This window comes from Peromyscus leucopus, chromosome X (genome assembly GCF_004664715.2).
Source record: "Peromyscus leucopus breed LL Stock chromosome X, UCI_PerLeu_2.1, whole genome shotgun sequence".
Taxonomy (NCBI): domain Eukaryota; kingdom Metazoa; phylum Chordata; class Mammalia; order Rodentia; family Cricetidae; genus Peromyscus; species Peromyscus leucopus.
The window spans coordinates 136,185,635-136,213,179 of NC_051083.1; the positions used below are offsets into that span (position 1 = coordinate 136,185,635).

At 49.9% G+C, this 27,545-nt stretch overlaps 2 protein-coding genes across 4 annotated transcripts; one reads left to right on the top strand and one right to left on the bottom strand.

Moving 5' to 3' along the window:
• The first annotated feature begins 4,038 nt into the window (after positions 1-4,038).
• On the top strand, positions 4,039-6,617 carry Avpr2 (arginine vasopressin receptor 2). The gene is made up of 4 exons (XM_028888551.2): positions 4,039-4,209; positions 4,427-4,609; positions 4,955-5,839; positions 6,021-6,617. Exons 2-4 carry the CDS (start codon positions 4,585-4,587, stop codon positions 6,224-6,226), a joined length of 1,116 nt encoding a protein of 371 aa, XP_028744384.1. The 5' UTR covers positions 4,039-4,209; positions 4,427-4,584; the 3' UTR covers positions 6,227-6,617.
• A 310-nt stretch (positions 6,618-6,927) lies between these two features.
• Arhgap4 (Rho GTPase activating protein 4) lies at positions 6,928-22,761 on the bottom strand. Of its 3 annotated transcripts, none has more exons than XM_028888548.2 (22): positions 21,604-22,747; positions 16,776-16,983; positions 16,536-16,698; positions 16,339-16,401; positions 15,834-16,046; positions 14,759-14,887; positions 14,429-14,650; positions 12,795-12,896; positions 12,432-12,623; positions 12,254-12,338; positions 11,974-12,001; positions 11,708-11,810; positions 10,479-10,539; positions 10,316-10,393; positions 10,104-10,235; positions 9,903-10,008; positions 9,579-9,812; positions 9,436-9,503; positions 9,165-9,348; positions 8,749-8,835; positions 8,313-8,412; positions 6,928-7,362 (listed from the first exon to the last, which is right to left on the bottom strand). In XM_028888548.2, the coding sequence occupies exons 1-22, from the start codon at positions 21,668-21,670 to the stop codon at positions 7,129-7,131; spliced, it is 2,859 nt and encodes a 952-aa protein (XP_028744381.1). In that variant the 5' UTR covers positions 21,671-22,747; the 3' UTR covers positions 6,928-7,128. The 3 variants fall into 3 exon arrangements, with proteins under 3 accessions (XP_028744381.1, XP_028744383.1, XP_037055235.1); XM_037199340.1 differs by lacking the exon at positions 6,928-7,362 and adding an exon at positions 7,376-7,569 and having other exon boundaries at positions 21,604-22,761; XM_028888550.2 differs by lacking the exons at positions 16,536-16,698; positions 16,776-16,983 and having other exon boundaries at positions 21,604-22,734.
• Between the last annotated feature and the right edge of the window lie 4,784 nt (positions 22,762-27,545).

A 27,545-nucleotide genomic window follows, 5' to 3' on the forward strand; every position in this document is an offset into this window, starting at 1 on the left:
GAGGCAGGGGGATTAAAAGCTTCTGACTAGTATGACAGTAGTGATGGCTTTAAGCACTGTGAATGCAGGCTAGAAAAATGGTTCAGCAGTTAAAAGCACTCTCTTGCAGAGGACCCAGGTTCAGTTCCTAGCACCCACACAGTGGCTCACAACCATATGTACTATTGGTGAAATTATTAAGGCCACTCCACGTAGTTAAAAGGGAGATTTATTTAATGGTGTATCCTGATCTCGGGTCTTCAGGGCCCTCCCTTGGCCCCGCCTTGTAGGTGTAACAGTTACTGAAGCCTCAATGGGGATTGGAACTTCCAGACCAAAGCTGGAATGGCTACCCACTACAATGTACCTCCAGTTTCAGGGGGATCAGATGTCCTCTTCTGACCTCTGTAGGAACTAAATATGATCGTGCTGCAAAAGCAGGCATGCAGGCAAAACATTTAAACAAACACACACACACACACACACACACACACACACACACACACACACACACCCCAAAGCCAAAAACATTATGAAAACAATTAATACTGCAGAACTGAACATTTTAAATAGTTAAACTGTCAAACTATATCTGTAATTACCCACATTATACCAGCTAAATAAATACATAAACCATAATTTTTTTCTAGTTTTTCAAGACAGTGTTTCTGTGTAGCCCTGGCTGTCCTGGAACTCACTCTGTAGACCAGGCTGGCCTTGAACTCACAGAGATCTGTCTGCCTCTGCCTCCCGAATAATGGGATTAAAGGCATGAGCCACCATTGCCCAGCAGACCATAATATTTTAAAAAAGAATTTGGGAGGGGTTCACCCAAGTCATTCTAGTTCTGGGTTTTTCACAAGCTTGCTGTCCAACCAGGCCTGCAGATGAAGCAAGCTAAAGCTGCCTGGGCCTGTCTCCTTTATGCTCTCTGTAAGCCCTTCTCTGTACTCTCTCCATGATGACTGCTCAGGTCTTCTCATGGGGTGGTAGGGAAGTTAGGCAGCTAACATGGTTGTGATGGGTGAGTACACAGCTAATAAAGCAGAAGCCACATGTCTCAAATTTTCTGACCCAGCCTCAGAAAGCAAGCAGCACTTTTAGCAGATTATCTTAATTACATGCAACATGCAAACCTACTTGGATTGTACGGTGAGTGTTAAATTTCACCTCTTGATGGGAGATGGCAAGGCTCCAGGAGAACATGTGGGATGGAGAGATTGTTGGGGCTACCTTGGAAAGCCACAATCTGCCACACACCAGTTAAAAGGCAGAGAATGTCAACCTTAAACAAAGTAGCTATATGGTATTTCCAAGAAGCACTTTTAAGCATAAATACATGTTGAAAGTCAAAGTATGGAAAAAGATATACCAAGCAAGCATGGAGCACAGAAAAGCTGGTGTGGCTTTATAAACACCAGATAAAGTAGAATTCAGCATAAAGAATGTTACCAGAAGTAGGAGGGACATTGAAAAAGGGACAAATAACAAGACTTAATACCAAATCTCTCAAATACACGAAGTAAAAATTGTTCCCTCTAAAGGGCTCTAGAAATAAACAAATCTCCCAACACACTTTGACACTATAACATGTGTTTTTCAGGAACTGATCAAGTAAGAAAGAAAAAAAAGTCGGAATATAGATTTGAACAGTATTATCAGGCAAATTAATCTAATTGATATTTAGAGAGCACTACATCTCCAAGCAGGATAAACCACTGTAGTAGGTAGCCATTCCAGCTTTGATCTGGAAGTTCCAACCCCCATTGAGGCTTCAGCAACTATCACGCCTATGAGGTGGGGCCAAGGGAGGGCCCTGAAGACCTGAGATCCGGATGGGTGAGCACTCTCTCTGTTCCTGGACCCTGGACGGTGGAGATTGACTGAGCAGAGCTCCAGAGAACACCGCTGGACTGCAATACACCTTCCCCAGACCCCACAATCTACCTATCCCTTCATTTGTAAGTTACCCACTAAATAAACCTCCCCTTTTAACTACGTGGAGTGGCCTTAATAATTTCACCAATAAACCACTTTTCTTTAGTGCAGATGAAAAATTCAGCAACATCAACAAACACCAATAAAGCACAAAGGACATAGATATCTCTCCACTGTGAAGTTGAATTCAACTTAATTCAACATTAATGTGAATTAAAGAGTAATAATGATGGGCTGGCAAGATGGCTTAGTGGGTAAAGATGCCTGTCACCAAACCTGGTAACCAGAGTTTGATTCCCAGGACCCACATGGTGGAAGGAGAAAAATGACTCCCACAAGTTTTCCTCTGACCTATACACACTGTGGTGTACACCCCCACCCTCACATAAATAAATGTAATAAAATAAATTTAAAAAGAAATCTACAGTGAAGCGTGGCATGGTAGTGCACATCTTTAATTCCCACACTCAGAAGACAAACACAGATGGATCTCTGAGTTCAGGACAGCCAGGTCTATGTAGAGAGACTCTATCTCAAAATACAAAAAGCAAACAAATCAACAACAAAAACATGTAAATCATGGTGGCACATGCCTGTAATCCTAGCACTTGGGAGGCAGAGGCAGGTGGATCTCTGTAAGTTTGAAGTCAGTCTGGTCTACATAGTAAGTTCTAGGACAGCCTGATCTACATAGAGCGACCCTGTCTCAAAAAACAAAGGAACAAACAAACAAAGCATGGTGCTCTATGTCTATAATCTGCACTTAGGAAGCAGAGGACAGAGGATCCATGCAAGTTTCAGGCCCACCTAATTTACTTAGGGAGCTCCAGGCTTACCAGAAGATCCTGTCTCAAAATAGCAAAACCCAAAGGACCCCAAAAGGATGATAAACATTCAATATATGTGTGTGTGATAGTGTATATATGTGCAGTGTGTATTGGATGATGTGTGTCCCTGTGTAATATATGTGGAATGTGGAAGTCTGAACTGCATAGCATGTATGCACAAAGAATGGAGGTGGGGTGTGCATCTATGTCTCTTAGGAAGGCATCCATCCCATGTCTCAAGGGCAGGGAGGTGCTAGAGCCCCACCAGACTCTCTAGGCAGGAAGAGGAAACCTTGACCATTGGCAAGGTCCCTGGGCCTGGACCTGGTTCACGCTAGTGCTGTTTTGGTTGCCAGCCTTGTAGGTCAAGGGAAGAAAACCAAGAAACGGGCAAAAAAGAAGCTTGGCCTTGGGTGGGTGAGCAGGCAATAGCCTGGGACTAAACCAAGCTAACTTGAACAGACAGGGAGCCATAGAAGGAGGGGGAGCTGGTGAGTTACAGGTGGCAGGAGTCAGGTATGTGGGTGATAGAAGGTCCTAAACATCTGTGTCCCTAAGTTCTTTCCTCAGGTTCTTTCACATGGGAACTTGGATCCCTGAGCCCGCTGTTTGTGCACAAATGTATGAGTCTTCGTGTTGTGAGAAGCATGTATTTGAGGGTGTGTGTATGAAGAGAGAGAGAGAAACGGGTACGTACACTGGAGAGCAGTCTGAAAGGCCTTCCTCCTGGGACAGGTGGTTGCAGGTGGGGCATGAGGAAAAGGGTGGTTGCTCCTACAGGCCCCTGGGGAGGAAGCTGAATCACATAGGGGCACATTTAGCTCTGATTTTCCCCTAGCCCCACTCCTTCCCTTTCTGTCCCCCATCTCTGGGCAGCCAACTCGAATTGAGGAGGAGGGGCTTGAATGGTCCTTAGAGGTTCTCCCAACCCCAGGCTTTTAGCCCTCTGACACCAGGAAATGAAGACAAAATAAGGCGTCTGGCTTGGGTAAAGAAGGTAAGGATTTGCCATGAAAAAGTAGTGATTCTGGGTCAGGTCCAGCCATCTCCAGCCTCAGTTTCCCACTTAGTAGATGAGGTGCTGTACTAAATAGTTTCTCACAGCACTGTCATACCAGATGTTCTAGAAAGATGGACCTGTGGGGTAGGGGCAGGCAGGATGGAGGTTGCTGCTGAACCAAGATAGGGACTGGACTTGAGAAGGGTGGTCCTGGGGACTGACCTAAGAAGCTTGGGGCAGAAAAGGAAATTGGAGGCCAGGAACTTACTTCCTGGTAGATGGAGGAAGGAGGCCAGGGGAGGCGGGAGGCTAGGGGAGGCGCGTGAGGGAGAGGAGGGGGAAGTCTCCTGTTCAGGTCATTCCCTGAGGCTGGGTTGGGGCGGGGCCGACAATGGAGAGCAGTCTGAGCACTGGGCCACCTTCACGCTGCTGCCCAGCTGCCCAGAAGCCCAGGAGCTGAAGCAGGTAAGGGGCTGTAAAAAGGCTCTGAGAAGCACACTTGGTTTCTCTTGTCCAGTCCTTAGCCCTCCAATGGTGGTTCTACCCAAGCTGCTGTTTGGGCAGGGGGAATCTTAGTGTTTACCTCTGATGCCTAATCACCACAGGCTCTTGTGAACTGCCTGGATGGAACCTGGGTTTTGTGTGTTGTTCTGTCTGACTGTTCTTTATATTCCCTGCCCAGGCCTAAATACAGCCTGGACCTCCATCCTGTGAACGCACCTTCAGAGAGGTACCTGCCTCCTGGCACCTCTATCCTGTACAGTGACCCTGGACAGTGGGGCTGGCACCTGGAGTGGAGGCTGAGTTGGCCCCCGTGACAGGTGTGCAGCCACCCCAACCATGCTCCTCGTGTCCACCATATCTGGTAAGGTTACAGCCACTGGGTTTCTGCTACCCTTGCTTGGATGAGCCAGGTGGGCTGGGTGGGTTGGATGAAGCCGAGAAGGCCCTTTTTCTAAAACCTCTTTCCCTTCTTGTGAATGGGTAGGCTGTCAGGAGGGGTTGAAGGGCAAGCACTACCTGCCTCCCAAACCACACACTTCCTTAGAAGTCCCTTTTGCTGGGAGCCAGGGAATGGGCAGTAAGACCAACAAGGGGTTCAAGGTACCAGCTGCACAGGCCACCATCCCTAGCATTGGAACTTCCTCATTCTAGGGAGCATACATAGCACCCCACTAATTTGTCCCTTGTCCCTCTCACCCTTGCCTAGCTGTGCCTGGGCCTCTTTCGCCCCCTAGCTCTCCCAGCAACAGCAGCCAGGAGGAGCTACTGGATGACCGAGACCCACTGCTAGTCCGGGCTGAACTGGCCCTGCTTTCTACTGTCTTTGTGGCTGTGGCCTTGAGCAATGGCTTGGTGCTGGGAGCCCTAATACGACGGGGCCGGCGTGGACGCTGGGCACCCATGCATGTCTTCATCAGTCATTTGTGCCTAGCTGACCTGGCTGTGGCTCTGTTTCAAGTGCTGCCCCAGCTGGCCTGGGATGCCACTGACCGCTTCCATGGTCCTGATGCCCTGTGTCGGGCCGTCAAGTACCTGCAGATGGTGGGCATGTATGCCTCCTCTTATATGATCCTGGCCATGACGCTAGACCGCCACCGCGCCATCTGCCGCCCTATGCTGGCATATCGCCATGGAGGTGGGGCTCGCTGGAACCGGCCAGTGCTGGTGGCCTGGGCCTTCTCACTCCTTCTCAGCCTGCCTCAGCTCTTCATTTTTGCTCAACGAGATGTGGGAAATGGCAGTGGAGTGTTTGATTGCTGGGCCCGATTTGCAGAGCCCTGGGGCCTTCGTGCCTACGTCACCTGGATTGCCTTGATGGTGTTTATAGCACCTGCCCTGGGCATTGCTGCCTGCCAGGTTCTTATCTTCCGAGAGATTCATGCCAGTCTGGTGCCAGGGCCATCTGAGAGAGCAGGGAGGCGCCGCAGAGGGCACCGGACAGGCAGTCCCATCGAGGGAGCCCATGTGTCAGCAGCCATGGCCAAGACTGTGAGGATGACACTGGTGATTGTGATTGTCTACGTGCTGTGCTGGGCACCCTTCTTCCTTGTGCAGCTGTGGGCAGCGTGGGACCCAGAGGCTCCACTGGAAAGTGGGTGTGGGTGTGGCTAAGGCTGGGGGTGAGGGAGGTAAGGGCTTGGCCATACACATCCAAGTACTCCACTTGCTACCTTTATGCCCAACTAGTGGGTTTACATGTGGTGCCCCCATGGCTTGCTAGCATGAGCAAGGGACACCCTGAGATCCAACCTGGACTCTTCTCTCCTTCATAGGACCTCCCTTTGTGCTGCTCATGCTGCTGGCTAGCCTTAACAGCTGTACCAACCCCTGGATCTATGCTTCCTTCAGTAGCAGTGTCTCCTCAGAGCTACGTAGCCTGCTTTGCTGTGCTCAGAGGCACATCACACCCAGCCTGGGACATCAAGATGAGTCCTGTGCCACAGCCAGCTCTTCTCTGACCAAGGATACACCCTTCTGAGCATTCACTGGGCTCTTTCCATCCAAAGGCTCCCTGTAGCTCACCTGTCTGGAGTTGGCCCTGGGGGCACCAAGAGAGGGGTACCTTGGCTGTTCTTGGTCCTCCCTAGGTCTTATTGTCCCCAGGTATGCAAGAAGGAATGTTCCAGGACTACAAGGAAACCCTTAAGTTGGCTCCTTTGTGCCAGACATGGGAAGTAACTGGGGCAGAGGCTTCAAGATCTAGGAGGGGAATAGGTAACAGAGGTGCTTGTGCGTCTTACCCTGGCAAGTACCCTGTGGGTGAAGAGGAGTCCCAGGGAGCTGAAGGAAGGATCAGGATGGGGCTAGTAGAACTTCCTGTTATTCCTTCTGCCTATCTTCCTAATAAAAGTTGCAATTCATTTTCCACATGGAAAAGCTTTCCTCAGACCAGGTAAATGGTGGGTACGGAGGCTGGAATAAAGACAAGGACCCCCACAACTATAGATATACACATGGTTGGAAGCCTGTGATATGAGCAACCAAGATTGCACTTTTGTGAGCAGTCCCTAAATGACAACAGGCCGAGCCATGTCAGAGGACCCTCTTTCCCAAGAGAAGCTGCTGAAGCTGTTCAACCTTCTGTCTTGGCATCTGACCTCTAGCAATGTAGGCTCTCAGAGCTGTACTGCACCTGACCTGTTTAGCCCCACAAAACAGAGTGTAGGTTATTACAACAGCAAACAGAGCATGGGTCTTTATGAATTGCTGCAACTTCCATCTTCCAAGATTTCCACAGCCCAAGATTCCCCAGAAAAGGTACAGAAGGGTTTATCTCTAGCCTCCTTCCTTTGTTACTTCTCAAAGAGGCCTAGAGCAGGGCTGTGGAGAGGCAACAGGCCTAGGGGGATGTGGTCTGGTGACTGCTGGAGGTAAGCTGCCTCAGAGTGGCTTGCGAGTTGAGTCTGGACCCTGGGGATTGGAGACTGAGGGGGAGACTGGAGCCCCAGGTCCCCGAGAGAAAACTTTGTTTTTGCCAAAGCTGCTGCAGGCCAGGGGTTTCAGATTTCGGGTTCCTAGACTGGGGGGTGCTGTAGATGCTAGCCCATGTCCCTGGCGGACAGCAGCTTTTCCCAAGAGCTCCTTAAACACAGCGTCCATGTTCTGGGCCACAGCCTAGCAGAAAGGAAAAATGGAGGGCACAGTGAGTTTCCCCAAACTGAGACCTTGGTTACCACATCGCAGCCGCAGCCAGGCTCTCTTCTCCAGGGGACATGGGAGAGACTGCTTGAGGCTCCAGGCCACCTCCCCGACTCCATTCCAACTATGTTCCTCCAGTCACTTTCAGTGTTGCTTGTCAGACAGTAACTTCTTGGTCTGGCTCTGAAGAGAAGGCCCCTCTGAGCCCTGGGTCCTCCCTCTTCTCACCCATACTCTTTCTCTGGCTGACATCACAGCTTCCATTATGGTCTCTGGGGCTGTCAACATGCTGGGGACTCCTGGGTCAGTGTCTTCCCCTGGGTCTCCCAGCTGCCAGGCTTTAGTTCCTGTGTGTTTACCAGCCTTCCCTAGTCTCCCTAGGCCTAGGAGTGGGGACACTCTTCCTAAGACTTAGCAACTGTCTTCAAGGATTTCCTGCTTAGTTCATAGGGGCTCAAAGGATCCACTGTATAAAGGGGACTCCCCAAGTTGTGGCATTCATCAGAGCCTTGTTCTGAGACTATTTTGCTTCCTCAGTCAGCTGTCCTTTCACTCTCCCTGGCTTGCTAAGCAACTAAGCCTAGCTCTAGGTGCCAGCCTTTAAGTCTATCCTGGAGCCTCTAGCCCACACCAACCTAAACAATCTGGCTTCTCTCTAGCTCAAGAGTGTTGTGAGTCCCATACCACAACTGGGCTGATGATCTACTGCTCTCTCATCTCTGCTTCTGTGCCCCTAACCCTGTCCCACCACCCCGTCTCTTCCCCCTTGTCCCCATGCCCCTCCCTAGATTGTGACTTGACTTGCTGGCACCAGGTGCCCCTGGATTGGAACCAAGGACAATAACAGTGAGCCTCACCTTGGGGAGGTCAGAGACCATGTAGAAGAGGCACCCCTTCCTGGCCCCATAGTCAGTCCTGGCTCTTACCTTATCCATCTCCACATGTTGCTCAGGGGAGATGGGGACCAAACAGTGTCGTCTGTGCCCAGAGGGGCTCACAGCCTCAGGTGGGGTGCCTAGTTCCAGCCTACAAGGCATAGATAAGAAGATTGGCAATGACCCTGGGAAATCCTTGACCTAAGCTGGCAGTGCTCATCTTTTAGGTATGGCCAAGGAAAGAGGTCAGCCTCCATGGTCCCCAAATTCCTCTAGAACCTCTTCCAGCCACAAATAAGGATGACTCTGTTCTGTCCACACTTAGTGTCCTTTATGCAACAACTCCCCCAATCACATGTGGCCAAAGCCTGAGCCCACATCCTCAAGCTTAACAGTGCAGGTAGCCTCTGACCCATGGTGCTTGCTATTTCTAACAGCACACATGGGCTGAGGGGTCTTTCCAAAGGCCTGTCTTCTCCTGGCTCACCGACTGGTAAACTCCAAGGTCAGGAAGCCCTCTGGATGGTTCACAGATTCCGCTGTGGCCTGCAGACCAGCTGTCTGCTTCTCATCCCTGGGAAGGGAAAAGACTGGCTTGCTTTGGAATCCTTCCTGGCTGGAGCTTGGAGGTCAATGTCCCTTTCCTCAATCAAAGGAGTTGGGAATAGTTGTTCTTGGGTGCAACCCAGGCCTATAGACTCTCTCTTAGGGTTGGGGAGGGCAGCAACCTTGGTTAGAACAAGTCCTATTTAATCATGTCAGAATGACAGTGGCTACTTCCAGAAAGAAGAAGGCCTGGAGACTCTATGCTCAGTATGGGCTAAAAAGCAACCATGAACATCACAGGCCAAGGGATCCAAGGCAGGTACAATGGGACCCTCCCCAGGGCTACAGCTCACTCACCCCTCAGGCAGTGTGATGTACTTATGGGGAATGAGTCCCTGCACACCAGCATGCTCCCCTCGCCACCAGTCACTTGATGCCCGAGCATACAGCCGTAGCACATCACCTCGCTGGAATGTCAGCTCCTGGGCTGTCCGGCCAGTGTAGGCAAAGCAGGCCACAGCCTCCACAACTCCTTCCTGGTCTGTCAGGAAAAGAGGGTCAGGCTGAGGGTAGAGTGGGTACACAGGTAAAGGATGGGGTAGAGCCTCCCTGCTTGATCCCTCCTCACCATCCTCCTGAGCTGTGGTCCCAGCTTCCAACTCCAGCTCCCCAACAAGGTTCTCCAATTGGCCATCCCTGATGTTTCAAGCAGAGTAAGGCAGGCTTTCCTCCACTAAATTCCCTCTCCCCCAAGAAACCCCCAAAGCATACCCCAGGCAGCTGGCAGAAGGTGGCGCCATGCACTTCTCATAGATGGGGCCTGGCAACATAGTCAGGGGTGGGAAAACTCGAGCTGGTTGAAGGATAAGAGTCTGCACCAGCTGGTTCACCCGGCCCTGCAAGGCTACAGGGTCCTGCCCAGCAGGCACAGGCAACAGTGTGGGCCCAAAGCATACAGCCAGGTTGTAGGAGTCCATCATGTTCTCATCGCTGTACTGGGTCAGGCTGGAGAAATACACAGGTCATAGGTAGGGAGCTACAGCACTAGTGACCCCTTCACCCCCAAGAGCCAACTGGCTCCCCAGAAGTACTCACTGGTTGAGGAAGGTGAAAAGATATCGCAGGACTACTAGCACGGGTCTGGGCAGTCTGGACAGCAGTTGGCTCACAGGCTCCACCCGATCACCCACAGCCTCCAGTTCTGTGGTCAAGGCAGCCCAAGAGAGCAGACTGAGTAAAGTTGTAGCCACTAGCATTAGTGGGTGGTCCTCCTACCCAGCTGGCCTCAGGCCTCACCTGCTGAGGCCAGCAGCTCGTTAAACATGTCCAAGGGGAAGAGTGGGGGCTCCAGGCTCCGGAAGTACAGCTTCAGTACCCCAGCCACTGAGTCTAGGTCATGAGCAGTACAACCTTTCAGAGGATCCTCCCCTGTGGAGAGTAACATGGTAAAATGAAGAGGTTACCCGTGCCTACTGAAGCCACTGCCACACTTATCCATTGGTCCTCACCTCTTTCAAAGGCATCTCGGATCTCAGAGATCCGGGCCTGGGCACCTGATACCCGGAAGATGCCTTCATGCTGCAGGCCTATGGAAGACAAGGAACTGATAGGCAGAATCCCTTCTCTCACAAATACCCAGTGCCAGGGTGGCAGAAGATAGGCTACACTTACCATGGAGGTTAATGAAACGGATACAGCTCTCCACCACAAGGGGCACAGGTTGGCCTGAGCTCTGGGGAGAGAGAACACATTTATTTCACTAGGACACAGCAAGTCCTATGGTCATTCTATCACTTTTCTCCTAATAGTGTTATAGTGTAGTTTACTGGAATCTCCATGAAGAAACTGATTTGCTGGTGCCATCACTTTACCTTTTATTTGTAAATTGTTGCAACTGTAATAAGGCAATCAAAATCCAGGTGTTGACTTTTAGTCAAAACACTGCAAAACTTATATCTGCTCATTTAAATGGTCTGATTCTTATGAATACTCTAGGTACATAATGGCACAATTGCAAATGATACTGTTATTTTGCCTCCCTTCCGTCTGAGACAGCACCTCATCAACCCCAGGTTGGCCTAAAACTTGTTATGTAGCTGAGGCTAGCTTTGATCTCCTGATCCTCCTGCCTCCAACCATTAAGTGCTAGATTACAGGCTGCACCGCCACACCTGGCTCTTTCAGATCTCCACTGCATTCCTTTTTTTGCTGTTTAGAATTGTCAAGGCCATACGGGCTAGAAGTATGGCCTATAAGCATCTTGTGCTGATCCTAATCACATGGGGGGGAACTCTGAACATCTTATCCCTAAAAATGTTGCAGCCCCAGGTTTTCTTTTCTTTTTTTCTTTTCAAGTATGTATTTAATTTTTAAAGATTTTATGTGCATTGGTGTTTTGCCTGCATTCATGTCTGTGTGAAGGTGTCGGATCCCCTGGAACTGGAGGTACAGACAGTTATGAGCTGCCATGTGAGTACTGGGAATTGAACCCAGTTCCTGGAGCTCCAGGTTTTCTGAGTTTAAGAGTTCCCTTTAGAGCTAGGTGGTGGTGGCACATGTCTTTAGTCCCAGCACTTGGGAGACAGAGGCAGGCAGGTCTCTGTGAGTTTGGGGCCAGCCTGTTCTACAGAGTGAGAATCTGTCTTAAAAACCAAAAAGCAAACAACAGTAACACAAAAAATAGTTCCCTTTAATTGTGTACAGGACACTGGGAAGCCCAGGGAGACCTCAGCGGCACTGGCAAATGGCCTGCATAGGAAGAGGCACTTGAGCTCCACCCAGGAAGGTTGGGACTAGAGAACACTGGGATTAGGCAGTTGCTTGGGCCACCAAAGCTGGAGAAAGACCAGAAGGGACAGGGATGGCCTCCAATGTGTTGGAGTGTGGCGCAAAGCAAATACCCGGATAAACTTCTCCAGATCACCTCCAAAGAGTCTCTGGTTACACTGGGAGCTAGGAAGGGGATGGTGGCTCTTGTGGAATTTTCTCTCTGTGCACTGGGTCCTGAAAAGAATGGGAACTTCCTCTTAGGGGAACAAGCCATGGAGAAGTCTTCCCATCCCTAAGCCAGCCAGGTCACAGGATGCTGGCAGTAGAGCTAGAGCTAGACAGTAAGAATAGGGAGATGGGGACCTCCAAATATTCCAGTACCTCATCAAGGACTCACCAAGATGTTTTTCGCCCTTCCTTGTTACCTGGAAAGGAGAAAATATTGGTCTGTCTCTCAGGCTAGGGATCTTCAATTAACCCCAGAGAGAGGAGGCTTGGACTGAAAGCTCAGGATAGTAATAGGATCAAGGGGTAGAAGAGAAGTCAGTACCTATGCTTGGTTAGTCCCTGCATGCCAAACAACCTCTCTGGTCAAGGAGGAGCATGGATCAGATCAGAGGGAGGAGGACAGGGGCAGCTTTGGGTCCTAGAAAGGGTGTACCTGGAGCAGGACCCACCTCGTTGTATGGCCTCCTGCAGCTTTTCATGCTTGGCCTGCAGCTTGGCAAGAATGCTCCGACCACTCAGATACTCCTGCAGCTTCTGGAAAACCCAAAGAAGAGTCCCTAGTTTGAACCTCAACTCAGCCTCCTTTCTGCTGCCCTTTGTGGCCTTGTTCCCCCTGTCCAGCCCCACCGTAATGTAGAAGGTCTCTGTCTCCTGCTGCTGGCTCCGTCTTCGGCCTGTCTGTCGGGTGCCCGGGTCTGAGTTTGTGGACTTGAGGGACTCAGTGGAGGGGCTGGCCTGCAAAGAGTCCAGCATGTCCCCATCCTCTGATGCCACCACCTCTAGCAGAGCCTGAAGTGTTGCCTTCAGTGTCTTATTCACCTGAGGGGACAGTGCCAGGGCAGTGAGTAGAGGACAGTGTGAGAGGAAAGGAGCCTAAATCTGCAGAAAGAGGAAAGAAAAGCTACTGCCAACTAGGAAGGAACTGTCAGGGCAGCTGAAGCTGAAGAAAGCTCTAAGGCCTGTTCCCACCCCAGGCTTGGCCATTCATGCCTCTTCTGTTTCGATGGTCTTTTGGTCCAGGCGACTCTGGATGTTTTGGGCTCTGGGCAAAATCTCATCCCGAAGTTCCATCTCAACCTGGATCTCAGCCACCTGCAGAGGGTAGTACCAGGGACTAGGCCAGGGCACAGAACTCAGACAAGGCATTAAGGATAGGCCTGAGGAAACATGGTACATCTCTGTTGCTTGCCTCCAACTCCTGAGTGCTAGGATGAGAGGCATTTGCCACCATGCCAGGTTTATGGGGTGCTGGGAATAGAACCAAGGGCTTCTTCATGCATGCTAGGTAAGCACTCTACTCTAAAAGTTTATGAGATGAGGACAGATGTTAGAAATGATGCTGTATGCCTGATGTGGTGGTGCACACCTTTAATCTTAGCAGTCAGGAGGCAGAGGCAGGCAGATCTCTGTGAGTTCAAGGCCAGCTTGATCTACAGAGAGAGTTCCAGAACAGCCAGGTCTACACAGCGAAACTCTGTCTTGAAAACCAAAAAGAAAGAAAGAAAGAAAGGAAGGAAGAAAGGAAGGAAGGAAGGAAGGAAGGAAGGAAGGAAGGAAGGAAGGAAGGAAGGAAGGAAGGAAGGAAAGAAAGAAATGATGCCGTATGCCAGGTGGTGGTGGTGGCGGCGGCGGCGGCGGCGGCGGCGGCGGCGGCGCACGCCTTTAACCCCAGCACTTGGGAGTCAGAGGCAGGTGGATCTCTGAGTGCAGAGGCCAGCCTGGTCTACAAAGCAAGTTCCAGGACAGCCAGGCTGTTACATAAAGAAACCCTGCCGGGGCAGTGGTGGTGCACACCTTTAATCCCAGCACTTGGGAGGCAGAGTCAGGTGGATCTCTGTGAGTTCGAGGCCAGTCTGGTCTACAGAGTGAGTTCCAGGAAAGGCGCAAAGTTACACAGAGAAACCCTGTCTCGAAAAACAAAACAAAGCTGGGCGGTGGTGGCACACACCTTTAATCCCAGCACTCGGGAGGCAGAGGCAGACAGATCTCTGTGAGTTCGAGGCCAGCCTGGGCTATAGAGTGAGTTCCAGGAAAGGTGCAAAGCTACACAGAGAAACCCTGTCTCAAAAAACCAAACCAAACCAAACAACCAAAGGAAGGAAAGAAGAAATTATTCTGCATGCTATATTTCCTCCCAAGTGTTTATTATGAAATTTGTTGTTGGTGGTGTCAGTTTGTCTGTTTGTTGACAGATTTTTACACTGAAGTCCAAGCTGTGGGTTTCATTATGTAGTCCAGGCTAGCCTTAAACTTAGGGTAATCCTTTTGCCTTCATTTCCCCAGTGCTAGGATGACTGACATGCACTACCATATATGGCTACAAAGAGTTTTCAACGAATAGTGTATGGACAGCCATCTGGACTGCTGTGGTTGCACTGTGTTTGATGGCAGCCCCCTAAGTGAACTGCCACAGCAAACTGTTCTAATGGGCCAGAGGCCATGCATTAAAGACCTGAGAAATAAGGACCTTCAGCATCCTAGAATTTGTTTGTTTTGTTTTAGCAAAGTGTAAATTATGTGACTGACCCACATTAGCATGAAGTCCAGAGAATGTGAAGCCCTTTGAAATCATGCTTGGGCTTTAAGGGTAGCAGGAGTAGGGGGTGGAATAAACTAACCCTCACCTCATCACCTTCATGGGGCTGGTAGTCAAAGTGTGGATCGGGACAGAAGGCCCTGGCATGAACCTCAAGCACCTTGGCCTTGTCCCCTGGAGGATCTAGGGCCTCCAGGGCCTCTTCCAGGCTGCCCAATCCCTGCATCTGGGAGGCTTGGGTGCGGTTCTCAGCAGCTGTGTAGCTCCGGAGGGCCTGCCCCAGGGCCAAGTGGAAACCTGTGTCACAGCACTGGGAAGAAGCAAACAGACACTGTTGTGGGCCTGAAGCCAGAGCCAACGGCTCCAAGCATTTAAGCTCCAATACCATGGTCCACTTGCCTGCCCACACAGGACTTACATCCATGAGGTCCAAGATGTCATGCAAGTAGTAGTTGCTGACAGCGGCATTGACACTGGCCAGGCTGAGCAGGTACTCGTTTCGGGCCTTAGTGCAGTTAAGTTTATGCTCCAAGAACTTGGCCTGACGCTGCTCAAGACACCAAGGCACACCAGGGTCACCCATATGGAGACCACTCTTATCTCTACTTTTTCACATTCCTTCTACCAACAAGCATGCCCAATGTGCCCCAGTCCCTCACACTTAACTTGACATGAACTTCTTTATGCTGCCACACAGCAACCCTTGGTGCACCCTCAGTGTTCAGTGCTACTGTGAAGAGTCTCCTATACAACTCCCAGAACCTGGCTTGACTCCCTAGGTCTTAACTGGCTACTTTTGATCTCTTGGCAAGGGCTGATCCCCTCACCCCCGCCCTTACCTTGGTTTGAGTCCCCAACATGCCTCACCGTCATTCTCCACAGAAGTGGAAGGTAGGACACATAGAAACAGATGGCTAAATAAAAGGCATTCATATTCAGACCCTGTGACAGAGGTATGAACTAGGAAAAAGTATGAGAAAGCCACTTAGGCTCCACATGGGGGTGGCAGAAAACAAAAGCCATTGCTCTAAGCCCAACTTAGCTTGGAGCCTCTCCATTCTTTCCATGGGGTCCCCTTGAATGCTTCTCCCAGAATGGCACCCAGTCTTACTCATCCCGAGTTCTTGTGTTCCTAAAAACTCCTAAAAGCTAGCTAGGAAAAAGTCATCCAGGCTTAGAGTACTACAGCTCTGTGCTCTAGCAGGGCTGTGGGACAACATGCTTGGAGCATAATGTGATAGAATCCATCAATCTTTCACTGTGTCTTTCCCTATCTTTCAGGTCTGTTGAAGTCTCTGTAGCATTCTCTTTCTACATCTCAGAGCTATCAGCTCTGACCAGGAAGGAAAAAAATCTTGCTAGAGGCCTATGGTTCTTCCCCCACACTTTTGCCCCAGGGACAGCCAAGAGCTTATAGAAAGAAAGGCCCCCTGGACAAAGGCCAGAGCCATCAGAGCTGGACAGAGAGGGGGTCCATAGCTTTCCAGGCCCACCTTCTCCACTAGCCGCCCTCCTTTCTTGAGAGAGCTCTTTCGGAGGGGCCCTGTCTCAGTGGTGGTGACAGTAGTCGTGGTGCTGGTAGAGGCAGCAGTGCTGGTGGGCAGGGCATTCCGGCCTGATCGCTTCTCCTCCTGCCGCTCAGCTTCCCGGAGTTTGGTCTCAGCATTCATGCTCTCCAAGTGGTACACATGATATGTCTTCTTGGTCTGCAGGGAAGCCCAGGAAAGGAAGCCCTGCTGAAGGTCATGACCAGGAACAGTACCCCTTGGCGCCCCTGGGATTCAGATCTGAGGGTTGGGCCATTTCACCTAAGTATGTTGTCATCTAACCACTCTGTCCCCAGAGCATAGAGGCCCATGCCTGCTGTGTCCGTTGTTGTGGTGCCCCCCCCCCTCAGGTCATCCCTGAGCACCCATTCTCTTGAGCCTCACTGGGAGATGCAATGGCATGGGACTGTTCCTGCTTCCCCCTGATCAGCACACAGTGGGTCCTGCTTACTGTCTGGAGTTCTGAGACCATCTCCAGGAGCTCATCCTGCAGCTGCTGCACCAGGTCCTTACTCTAGAGATGAAGGGGTATGTGTGACCATAGCAACTTCCACCTGGCCCCCCATGCCTCTTAACCACAGTACCTCCAGATAGATCCCCATGGGCTTTGTTACATCCTGAGGCCCTCCACAACTTGTGTTAACCTACCTTTTTGACTATGCGTCCCACATCCTCAGCAATATGACTCAGGCGCTGAGCCAGGGGCCCAGCCAGCACCTCGCTGAGGGCGGCACTTTCTCGACTCTGCTGCCGTGTGTGCTCCAGCAACACAGACCAGCAGTGCAAGGGTGACAGGAGAGTCGGTTCCTTCCTGTAGCAGAGGAATACTCAGACCAGGGAGCCTAGGCCTTAGGCCCTGCAAGGCACTGCTGCCAGTGTGGTACCTACCGGAAGCTTTGCTGCTCCCGGCTGCTGCCCCCCAGGCGACCACTGCGGCTGGCAAAGCGTTCAGCCAACTTGTCCAGGCCCCGAGAGTACTCCAGCTCCACCTCTGCCCGGCGCCGCATGAACTCAGCTAGCTCCTGCAGCAAATCTCGCCGCAGCTCTCCCTGAAGCTCCAGGCAACGGAGCTGCTCACTCAACTGTGAGCGCATCTCTGTAAGGGGACCTTGGTTCAGGCCTGGCCGATATGCACGGTGTGAACCAACCAGGCCAGTAAGAGGTAAGGGAGGCAAAGACAGACAGACACACAGCCATCCTGTCCACACCAAAGGTTCCTTGGCACCTGACTGAGCTAAAATCTGGAACTAAGTGCAGAAGAAAGAAGGGTGCCCTGAAGCAAGGTACCCAGGCTCAGCAGCCCCTGTGCACTTGGGAAGGGCCCTGAGGCAGAAAACTCTGTGCTGTGGCTTCTAAACAGATACAAGAAGCTGCTCAGGGGCAGGACTGCTGTGGCACTCTGCCAAGCTTTCAGGGACTTCAGGCCAGGTCAAACTGGTCCCATAGTGTTCTGGTAAAGGTTGATAAGTGAAGGGACAGAGGAGCTGGACTAAGTTTTCTGTTTGTTGTTTTCCACTGGCAGTTACCCACCCCAGAGTTTTTCCCTCTATCTTACAGGGGAGTCATAGCTGAGGGCCCCACACCACCACAGGCCTTTTGACATCTTATCTCTGGCTTGATTTAGCAATACTTCCCTCACCCATATCTCAAGCAAAAGCTGCCTGTCTTGCAAGCTGCTAGCAACATTATGCCCCACATCCCCAAAGACCCAGATGAGCACCACAACCCATGTATCAATACATCAAACAAAAAGACACACTGTCTTGGCATCTAGAAAGCAGCATGTCCACAGACAGGTCTTCAGCCATATCCTCAGAGCAGAACACTAATTGATTTCTTCATTTAGTGGAATGGTGACTTCACATCTATTTCATTCCAGGCATATTCTAGACACAGTGCCTGCTCTGCTGGAGTTGGGACCATAGTGGGGGACAGATAGCATGGGAAGAGAGCCATGGTAGAATGACCAGGAGCAATGATTGGTACTTATAAGATGCACACACAGGCCAAGTGTGGTGGTGCACATCAGTAATACCAATACTCAAAAAGTACAAGCAGGAATATCCAAAATTCAAGATCATCTTTGGCTACATCTTTGAGGCTTGCCTGGGCTACAGGAGACACTGCCTTAAAAAAAGTATACAAGGGCTAGAGAGATGGCTCAGGGGTTAAGAGTGCTAACTCTTCTTCCAGAGGACCCGAGTTCAATTCCCAGCAACCACATGGCAGCTCACACCTGTCTGTAACTCCAGTTTCACGGGACTCCGACACCCATGGCAAGACCACAAATGTACATAAAATAAAATAAAATATATTTTAAAAAAAGTATATGCCGGGCGTTGGTGGCACACGCCTTTAATCCCAGCACTCGGGAGGCAGAGCCAGGTGGAACTCAGGATCTCTGTGAGTTCGAGGCCAGCCTGGGCTACCAAGTGAGTTCCAGGAAAGGCGCAAAGCTACACAGAGAAACCCTGTCTCGGAAAACCAAAAAAAAAAAAAAAAAAAGTATACAAAAAGCAAGGGGGAGCCAGGCAGTGGTGGTACACACCTCTAATCCCAGCACTCGGGAGGCAGAGACAGGCGGATCTCTGTGAGTTCGAGGCCAGCCTTGTCTATAGAGCTAGTTCTAGGACAGCCAGAGCTGTTACAACAGAAAAACCCTGTCTAAAAACAAACAAACAAACAAACAAAAAAAGCAAGGGGGAGGAATCTGGAAGGAGGGGAGGGGAGCAGATGACCAAAAGCTTATGGTCCAGGATTCCAGCTGAATGCCCAGGAAAAGGCAAGCCAGGGGGTAGAGCCCTGTGGACTCATTTCATTTTCAGGGTCCCTCTGGCTACTGTGTAGAGCCCAAGGGGCAGCTACTACACTTGTCTAAGGAAAATATGGTGGGTACTGGGAGCCAGTCTGAAAGGCAAGCCCCAGAGATAGCTGTTCAATAGAAATACACTGTGAAGAGATCAAAATGGGTGGACTTTTGTCTTGACAGTGACTTTCCTAGGGCTATGAGATAAAAGGCCTCCTTAGGTATCTCCTGCCCAGACCTCCCCATCTCCCCTTCTAATTTCCTTTCTCAGTATGTTCCCTGCCTGCTCTCAGACTCCACTCCATGGTGGGACTTACTTCTTTTCCTTGAGTCCAGGTGCTCCAGATCCAGCTGCCTGCATGACCTACTCATCAGCTTTCTACCCTACACACTGGACTCTCTTGGGGTGGGCTTCTTAACCTGGTCACTGGAATTGCTAAATTTCTACCATGGGGACAAGTCAGGCAGAAGGGAGTGTGTGTGTGTGCGCGCGTGCGTGCGTGCAAACCCCCAACACTGAAGCCAAAGCAAAGCCCACAATACCAAGTGTCACTGTCACCAGCCTCCTGTGGTTGAAGTGGTGTATGCCAGCCAGCCACTCATTAGGATGAATGTTAATGCTGCTGACTTCAATTAGGGGAGTCTCTATTAAATGAGACTAAAGGTTTTGAAGAATGGCAGTTTAAGTTCATTCCAAGCAAGGTCTCAAGAGTCCCCAGCAAGGCCTTCCTTGTAGGTTGACCTGCCCTCCAAAAAGGATGTGCTGCCAAGGAGAGACCTATTATGGCTGCATAATGCTAAGTGCACCAGCAGACCACAGTATTGTATGGGTTCTTCACCAGTAGCAATAGCACTTCCGGTCTGAACATGCACACCAGCCGGTGTCACAGAGCTATAGATTGCAAGCCAATTGCATCTGAGGTCCACAGAAGGCAGGAAACTGCTGCCCCAAGACTCCAGGCTGTGCCATGGCAGAGCTTTCAGATCTCAGCTCAAAGAGATCTCTACCAAACTAGCTCTGGCCCTTGTCTAGCCCCCATGTGCTCTTGGCACCTTGGCTGTCCTTTGCAGTAGTTATCATCATACATGAAATCAACTGTGTGCAATTTTTCTCTCCTCAGGCCTATGAACCACCAAGAAGGACTGCTTCTCTTTTATACAATAAAGTATTCCCAGAGTCTAGAGCAAAACATGTTAAAAAAAAAAAAAATTGGCAGCTGAGTGTGGTGGCACAGGCTTGCCATCCCAGCCCTGGAAGGTTGAGGCAGAGGATGCTGCATGTTACAGACCAGCTTGAGTAAAATAATGAGTTCAAGACTAGCCTGAGCTACAAACCAAGCTCCAGTCCCACCCACCCAAACAAACAAACAAAAGAACTGCTGGCAAGAACAAGTAAGAAATCCTGCATATTTGCATTGCAAAGTGGGACCCAGGCCCCTCCAGCACTTCCTGTGAGTCAGGCATTCACTCTCACTTCTGCTGACCAGTGGAGTAGAATAGATGGCCTCCAAACCGCGACTATGCTGACCTTTCAGAATTTAAAGTCTGAAGACAGTGCCCCTGTTCCAGCATAATTGGAAGACCTTTTTTCCTTTTTTTGAGGGAGGGCCATGAGAAATAAAAGCCACAAAAGCTAGACACTCTGAATGAGCAAGGGCTATCTTAAAGACAGTCTTGTGCCAAACTTCAGTTTCTTGGTGAGAACTAACTGACCTGTGTTTGCTGATTGAAGTGATTGAGGACTTTTCAAGGTCCTTGGGCTTCATGACAATGTTTGTTGTTTTTTTGTTTGTTTTGTGTTTTTTTTTTTTTTTTGAGATACAGGGTTTCTCTGTAGCCCTGGCTGTCCTGGAACTCACTCTTTAGAACAGGCTAGCCTTGAACTCAGAGATCCACCTGCCTCTGTCTCCCAGAGTGCTGGGATTATAAGGCATGCACCACTACCACCCAGCTGCTTCTCAACATTTTGAGGAAGTAGGATAGGATCTTTGTCTCCACCTGCTGGCTCACCCTCTGCAGTCACCTCAAGCTGGCTCTGGACACCAAGATGAGGACTGGGTCAAACTTTCAAAGGCAGCTATGCTCACCACTATAGCAGCAACACATCACTAAGACACACTTTGGTATAAGTTGCTTGCACCAAATAAGAACATTGGAATTGCATCTACAGGTTGGAAAACTCCAAAGGTCATTTTATTCCTCTTCTTGGGAGCTGTTGTGCTATGTGACACTGCTTCTCTGAGCTTGTATCCACAACAGGTTAAAAAAAAAAAAGTGGTAATGGGAGTCAAGATATCTGGAGGCAACAAGAAACTGGGGGAGGGGCAGTTAGATGCTGCCTCCTTTCCTGTGCAAGAGTTACCTACCACACCCTGAAGAAATGAAGCTGTCAGCTAAGAACTTACAAAGCTTATTTGCATGTGATTTGCAATGACCTGTTTGCCAGAATCCAGAGGTCTAATATCCTAAGGCTGTAAAGTCAGTCCAGTTGAATTTGTCTAACCCACATTCAGTCTTTCAACTTGACCCAGGGCCAACAACCCTAATCCGCAAGCTATTTAAGTGCCAAAGGGAGGCGAAGGTGCTAAGGCTTCATGGATTCTAGTGGTGTTAAGAGTGAGGTGTCAGGCCACCAGCAAAGTCAAGGCGGCCCCTTACATCCAGCTAGAAAGCCACCCTCTCAGTCTGCCCTTCCCTCAGGCTACCAGAGTCATTGATGCCTGAGTGAGCAGCAGGCGAGCCAAGTTGAGTACAGAGGCGGGAGGAAGGGCATGGGCAGGCAGTTGAGGCCAAAGGCTCCAAGAAGCAGGGCCTGTGCTCCCTCCTCCACCCCGTTCCGGGGATATCTGAGGTTCAGCAGCGGGCACTCGGGGGTCTCCGCGGTAAACCAGGCCTGAAGCGCCCTCTCACCTTTGACTTGTGCCTCATACTCAGCCTGCGGCCCCCGCTCCCGCCGCAGCTTCCCGTGAGCCGCCATGGTCGAGGGCTGAGCGTGCCTTCGAGTCCCGATGCTCCCACGCGGCGGCAAAGCGAGACCGCGGAGCACAGGGACCAGGGGCGCCAAGGCCAGCACAGTCCGCCAGCTCCGCCCTGCCCCGTCTCGCTCCGCCCCCAGCAGGTCCCCCGGAGGGGCGGGGCGACCAGGACCAAGCGCTGCCTGCTGCTTGGGTGGGCCTCTTAAGGACAAGGCGCCCCTTCCCAACACACGGCTCTTGAAGCAGGCTGTCTTGCTCTGCTCCTCTATATAGATCACCTTGAGCCCTAAGATTCAGCATCAAGCAGCCAATGCAAGAGAGCCCCAACATGCCTGGGGCCACCTGCTGCTGTTCCTCACCATCTGCAGAAAGCTATTTGTGGTCCCCAAAGTCAGACCACACCCCTGTGCCCACTGGCCCTCAATACTAGTGGACATTGGCGCCATAGCTGCTCCAGTCCCAAGACTGCCCCTAGACGGCCTCCCTGAACATCAGATGCCATCCTCCTTCCCCGAGTCACAGCCCTGACTGAGGCCTAAGGGAGCCCTGTTAGCTAATGGGAAGTTCCCCAGAGAACTGCAGGCCTGTGTTCCTTCTGGGCCCCGAGGGGGAGGAATAGTGTTCAGCTACAGTTCCCCTTCTACTTAGCACCAAAGGAAAGAACTAGCCTCATTTCCCCATAGGTAGTTACCACTTCCTGCTGCCGGAAGAGACTCTTTTTGTCTCTTTTCCCTTGCATCTTGCACCTGTAGGGACCTATACTCTGAGACAGCCTGGGAGCAACTCCTATTGCCTCTTTTATCTAGGGATAAAGGGGATTTGCTCCACCCCCACCAACTCTAAGCCAGAGGGCAAGACCTACTCATCAGTCAATTTGTGATGTTTTGTATTACAAGTTTTGAGATAGGGTCTCATTCATAGGGCTTCACTCTGTAGCCTTGATTGGCCTGGTACTCCTTACACAATCCAGGCTGGCTTCAAATTTGAGGCAATCTTTCTGCCTCTGCCAAGTACAAGAATTACAGGTATGTACAATCACACTAGGCTTTTCTACTCAGTTGGGAAGGCAGGAGGCAGATGACAATCCACCTGTCTTCAGTTCGATGGAGAGAAGGCCCTGGGTGGGGCATACAGATAGTAAGAGAAAGGCAAGGAACTTAGGTACTAAAATACAAAAGGAGTCCAGACCTGTACATGCACAAATGGATATCAAAGTGCATGTGAACACATATGACACTGACCTGGAGTTCTGGCAGGAGGGGGAGACTATTCTGGCTCTTCAATTGTGTGCAATCAACTTTCTTGGCCAGAAAGAATACTTACTCCTTTAGTTCTTGGTCTCTACTTGCTCTTAGTAACGAAGCCTTTCTCTAAGATGCTGCCAGGTGCTCACAGAGCCTTGAAGAAAAGGCCTGGAAGCTAGCTAGAAGTTGACAGGCCCAAGTCTTGGACTTCCAGAAGCTGGTATCAGAAGTAGCAATGTTGGAATCCTCCATCAAGTCAAGCAAGCTTGTATGTCTTCTCACAACACATGAATGGGCATGCATCCATGTGAGCTGCTTTGTCAGGAGACACATTCCAACAGTGCCTCACACAAGTCCCCTTATTTGTCAAAGCAACCCACCCTACCTGCCTTCCATGCTATCTGAGCCTTGACTAATCCTTCATCCACCCAGCAGAGCCCAGGCAGGGCAGGATTCAGAAATCAGGCACACAAGAAATGGCCACTGAACTGACCTTCAAATGTTCTCAGTCCTTACTCCAGGAATCTGAATGGTGCCCCATTCAGTCCCTTGGCATAAAACTGAATGAAAGGCAAAACAGAAAAGTTGAGTGATTGCCCTGGCTCTTAGGACACTTGTTTGGCATCTGAAGCCATGAGTGAAACTGCTTTTTGTATCTTTAGTTCATGTTCCTTTTTTTTTTTTTTTTTTTTTTTTTTGAGACAGAGTCTCACTCTGTAGCCCTGGCTGTCCTGGAACTCACCATGTAGACCAGGCTGGCTTTGAACTTACAGTAATTAGCCTGCCTCTGCCTCCTGAGTGCTGGGATTAAAGGCATGCGCCAGCACACCTGGCCTATTCCTTTTTGGCTTAAAAAAATCTTATTAGATTTATATTCACTTAATTTTATGTGTTTTGCTTTTATATGTGTAGTGTGTGTGTGTGTGTGTGTGTGTGTGTGTGTGTGCGCGCGCCATGGAGACCAGAAGGTCTCAGATACTAGATACTGGAATTACAGATGATTGTGAACCTCCAAGTGGGTGCTGGGAATTGAATTGATCCTCTGAAAAACAAGTGCTCTTAACCACTGAACCTTCTCCTCAGCTCCCTTCTTTTTGGCTTTTTGAGACAGGGTCTCATTCAGTTGCTCTGGTCAGACTGGAACTTGCTATGTAGACCAGACTGGCCTTGAATTCATAGAGATCTGCTTGCTTCTGCCTCCCAGTGCTGAGACTAAAGGCATGCACCACCACCTCACCTGGCTAGCTCCTGCTTTAAGATTCCAAAACCTGCAGGGCAGGGTGAGAGTTGGTGAGTGGTGGTTCAGAGGCAAGCCAGGGTTGCAGGGTGACTTCCAGGCCAGCCCTTATAAGCTACAGAATGAAACCCTATCTCAAAAATCAGATAAGCTGGGTGAGGTGATGCTCACCTAGAGGCAGAGATCAAGGTTATATATGGAGACTTTGTCAAAACAAACAAAAATAAAACCCAAAAAAGATAGGCAATGGAGATGGTTCCAAAGTAGTTAAGAGCTCTTCCAGAGGACAAAGTTCTTAGATTCCAAAGGCAGCTCACAACTATGTAGTACTTCACTTCTAGGGGATCTAATGCCCTCTTCTGTACTCTGAGGGAACCCACACACACAAACACACATAGACACAAAAATAAAAATAAATATTTAAAAAGAGAGCTCTTAAATATTTTTTAAAAAGCTAGATCTACAGGATTATTTCTGGCAGGGTGTCACTATGCAGGCCAGTCAGAAATCCAACTGTTTATATTCAACACGAAACCATAATGGTCAACATATTTGACTTTATGCACTTATCAGAACCTATAGAAAAAATAAAATACTCAGAGCTGCCAGGTGGTAGCAGAGAGGGGGGGGAGGGGAGGGGAGGGGAGGGGAGGGGAGAGAGAGAGATAGAAGAGACACTTTGTCTCAAAAAACAAAACACAACAAAATCACAAAGAAACCCAAAACACAAACCACTCAGTGCTGCCTGCCTCTGTCTCCCGGAGTGCTGGGAGCCCTTTCTGTTTTGTTTTGTTTTTTTAATTTTTATCTTATGTGCATTGGTATTTTGCCTGCTTATATGTGTCTGTGTGAGTGACGGTGTCAGATCCACTGTAAGTGGAGTTACAGACAGTTGTGAGCAGCCATGTGGGTGCTGGGAATCGAACCTAGGTCATCCGGAAGAGCAACAAGTGTTCTTAACCATTGACCCATTTCTCCAGCTCCTCAAAACCGTTAAAAAAAAAAAAAAAAGACCTCTTTAAATACGTGGGAAAATGTACACTTGGTCCTGAGGGATGACCCCACGGCTGATGTAATCAGACTGCTTGGCTACTGTGGACAGAGGGAGATGACACGAACCCTAAGGACAGTGGGGCTCCAAAGAGAAAAAAAATGATTAGGCAGTGAGGGTACATTCTGGAGCAGCGTCCCTAGTCAATCCCAGCCACCCCACCCTCTGCCTTCCAGCCTCAGCTCACAAAGGCACCTAAGCTGGTGCTTCCAAGAGACGGATGCCACTGAAACAAAGGAAGTGCTGGGCCCCCGAGGCCTAGCAGGCCTGCGGTTTCCCCCTCCACCGCTCCTACCTCCGCCCAGGAAACCTAACCAACTAGGGGCGGAGCGGACAGCAGAACTTCAACCGGCCGCCAATGACACCCAGGGGAGAGGGTGGGCCTCCGCAAGGGCCTTAGGAAAATTCGCGCGCTCCCTCCCACCAACTCTGGGGCGCCGCCGAGCCCGCACGCATGTTCAACTGGGCGTTTATTTTGGTGTTGTAAAACCAATCAGAGCCTGGGAACTAAGAACGTCACCGGTTTATGAACCGGAAGGGAATGAGCCTCAGACTCGTACAAAGGAAGTACAATCAGAACGCAGTTTCGCTTTAACTAGAGGGGGGACGGGGACGGGACGGACGGACAGCCATGCGCAGGCGCAACTTTTCTTCCCAGGCTCTGCCCTCCAGCTTTCTCGGTTTCTGAAGGATCACTTATACAGCCAAAAGAAGAACTAAGCTCCAGGACAAATTATTCAACCAGGCGACAGACCGCTGTGTCACTTGCGGGAGCAGGGAAATTGTTAGTATAGCGACAGCTCAGATGTTAGGTGCTCTTGGGTCACCCCCGATGGTTTAAAAGCCAGAAAGCACATTTAGGAGAGAATGTTAAAGTAAGGGTGGGGTTGTGACAAAGCGTTTGGTAGTGAGGTTGACTCACCTTTTTCCCTTTTTTGCTTTAAAAAAAAAAAAAAGCTGGGAATGGTGACTCACACCTGAAATCTCAGCACTTGGAAGACTAAAACAAGAGGATTAGGATGTAAGGCCAGACTTGGCTACGTAGTACATTAGTTCACGACCACCCTGAAATACTTGAGACCCTGTAAATGAAGGGAAGAGCCAGGTGGTGGCGCACACCTTTAATCCCAGCACTGGGGAGGCAGAGGCAGGCGATCTTTCTGTGAGTTCGAGGTCAGCCTGGGCTACAAAGCAAGTTCCAGGACAGTAAGGACTGTTACATAGAGAAACCCTGTCTTATGCACTTACCAGAACTGTCTCAGCATAGCAACAAATACAGAATATTCATGGGGCAGCTGGCTGGGATGGCTCACACTTGTAATCCCAGTACTTTGGAGCCTGAGGCAGGAGAATTACCACAAGTTTGAGGCCAGCTGGACTACATAATAAGTTCTGGGCCAGTTTGGGCTAAGGAGATCCTGACTCAAAAAGATGAATAAGGGGCTGGAGAGATGGCTTAGTGGTTAAGAGCACTGGCTACTCTTCCAGAGGACCTGGGTTCAATTCCCAGCACCCACATGGCAGCTCACAGCTGTCTGTAACTCCAGTTCCAGGGGGATCTGATTCCTTCATGCACATAAAATAAAGTTAAATAAATTATTTAAAAAAAGATGAATAAACAAAATAAAGGAAATGAAGCTGGTAATGGTGAATGTCAGTATGCAAAGGACATGCAAAGAACACCTTAGAGGATCAGGACTTTGAGGCCAACAATTAGTGCTAGGAATGTGGTTCAGTTGGTAGAGTGCTTGTCTAACATCCAAGAGGCCCCCGAGTTAGATCTCCAGCACTGTATGAACTGAGTGTAGTGGCACAAAGACCCAGCCTAGCTAAAATTAAAAAAAAAAAATATGTATTAATGTGATTGAACCCACAGGACCTAATGACTGTTGGGATGGTATGGAGGAAAGAATTATGGATAAATAATGGAGAAGGAAAAGCCTGAGCAACTGGGTAGCTAAATAGGCCATGATCCGGCTAGGACATCTGCAGATGAGAGCAAGTATGACCAGGAGAAAGGGCTAAAAGTGGGGCATTAAGAGGGCAAAACAGCGCAGCAAAGAGTATCATGATGGGAAAGTTGCCTCTGAAATGCAAGGCTGACTAGAACCAAGAAGTCATTTAGTTCAGCCCTAGAAAATTTTTAAGGAAGTCAATGAGGCCTGCAGGCCAGGAAGGTGACAGCAGAATAGGGCACCCAAGTCAGTTTATCTGCCAACCCCAACTCAGTTGCTGAAGGTGGCCAGATTCTCCAAATCCGTTTGACTTGTGAGCTGAGTAGGCTCTGGTTTGTGAAGATGATACCCTGCCATAAAGGAGCTGGAAAGAAGCACACCCCCACTATG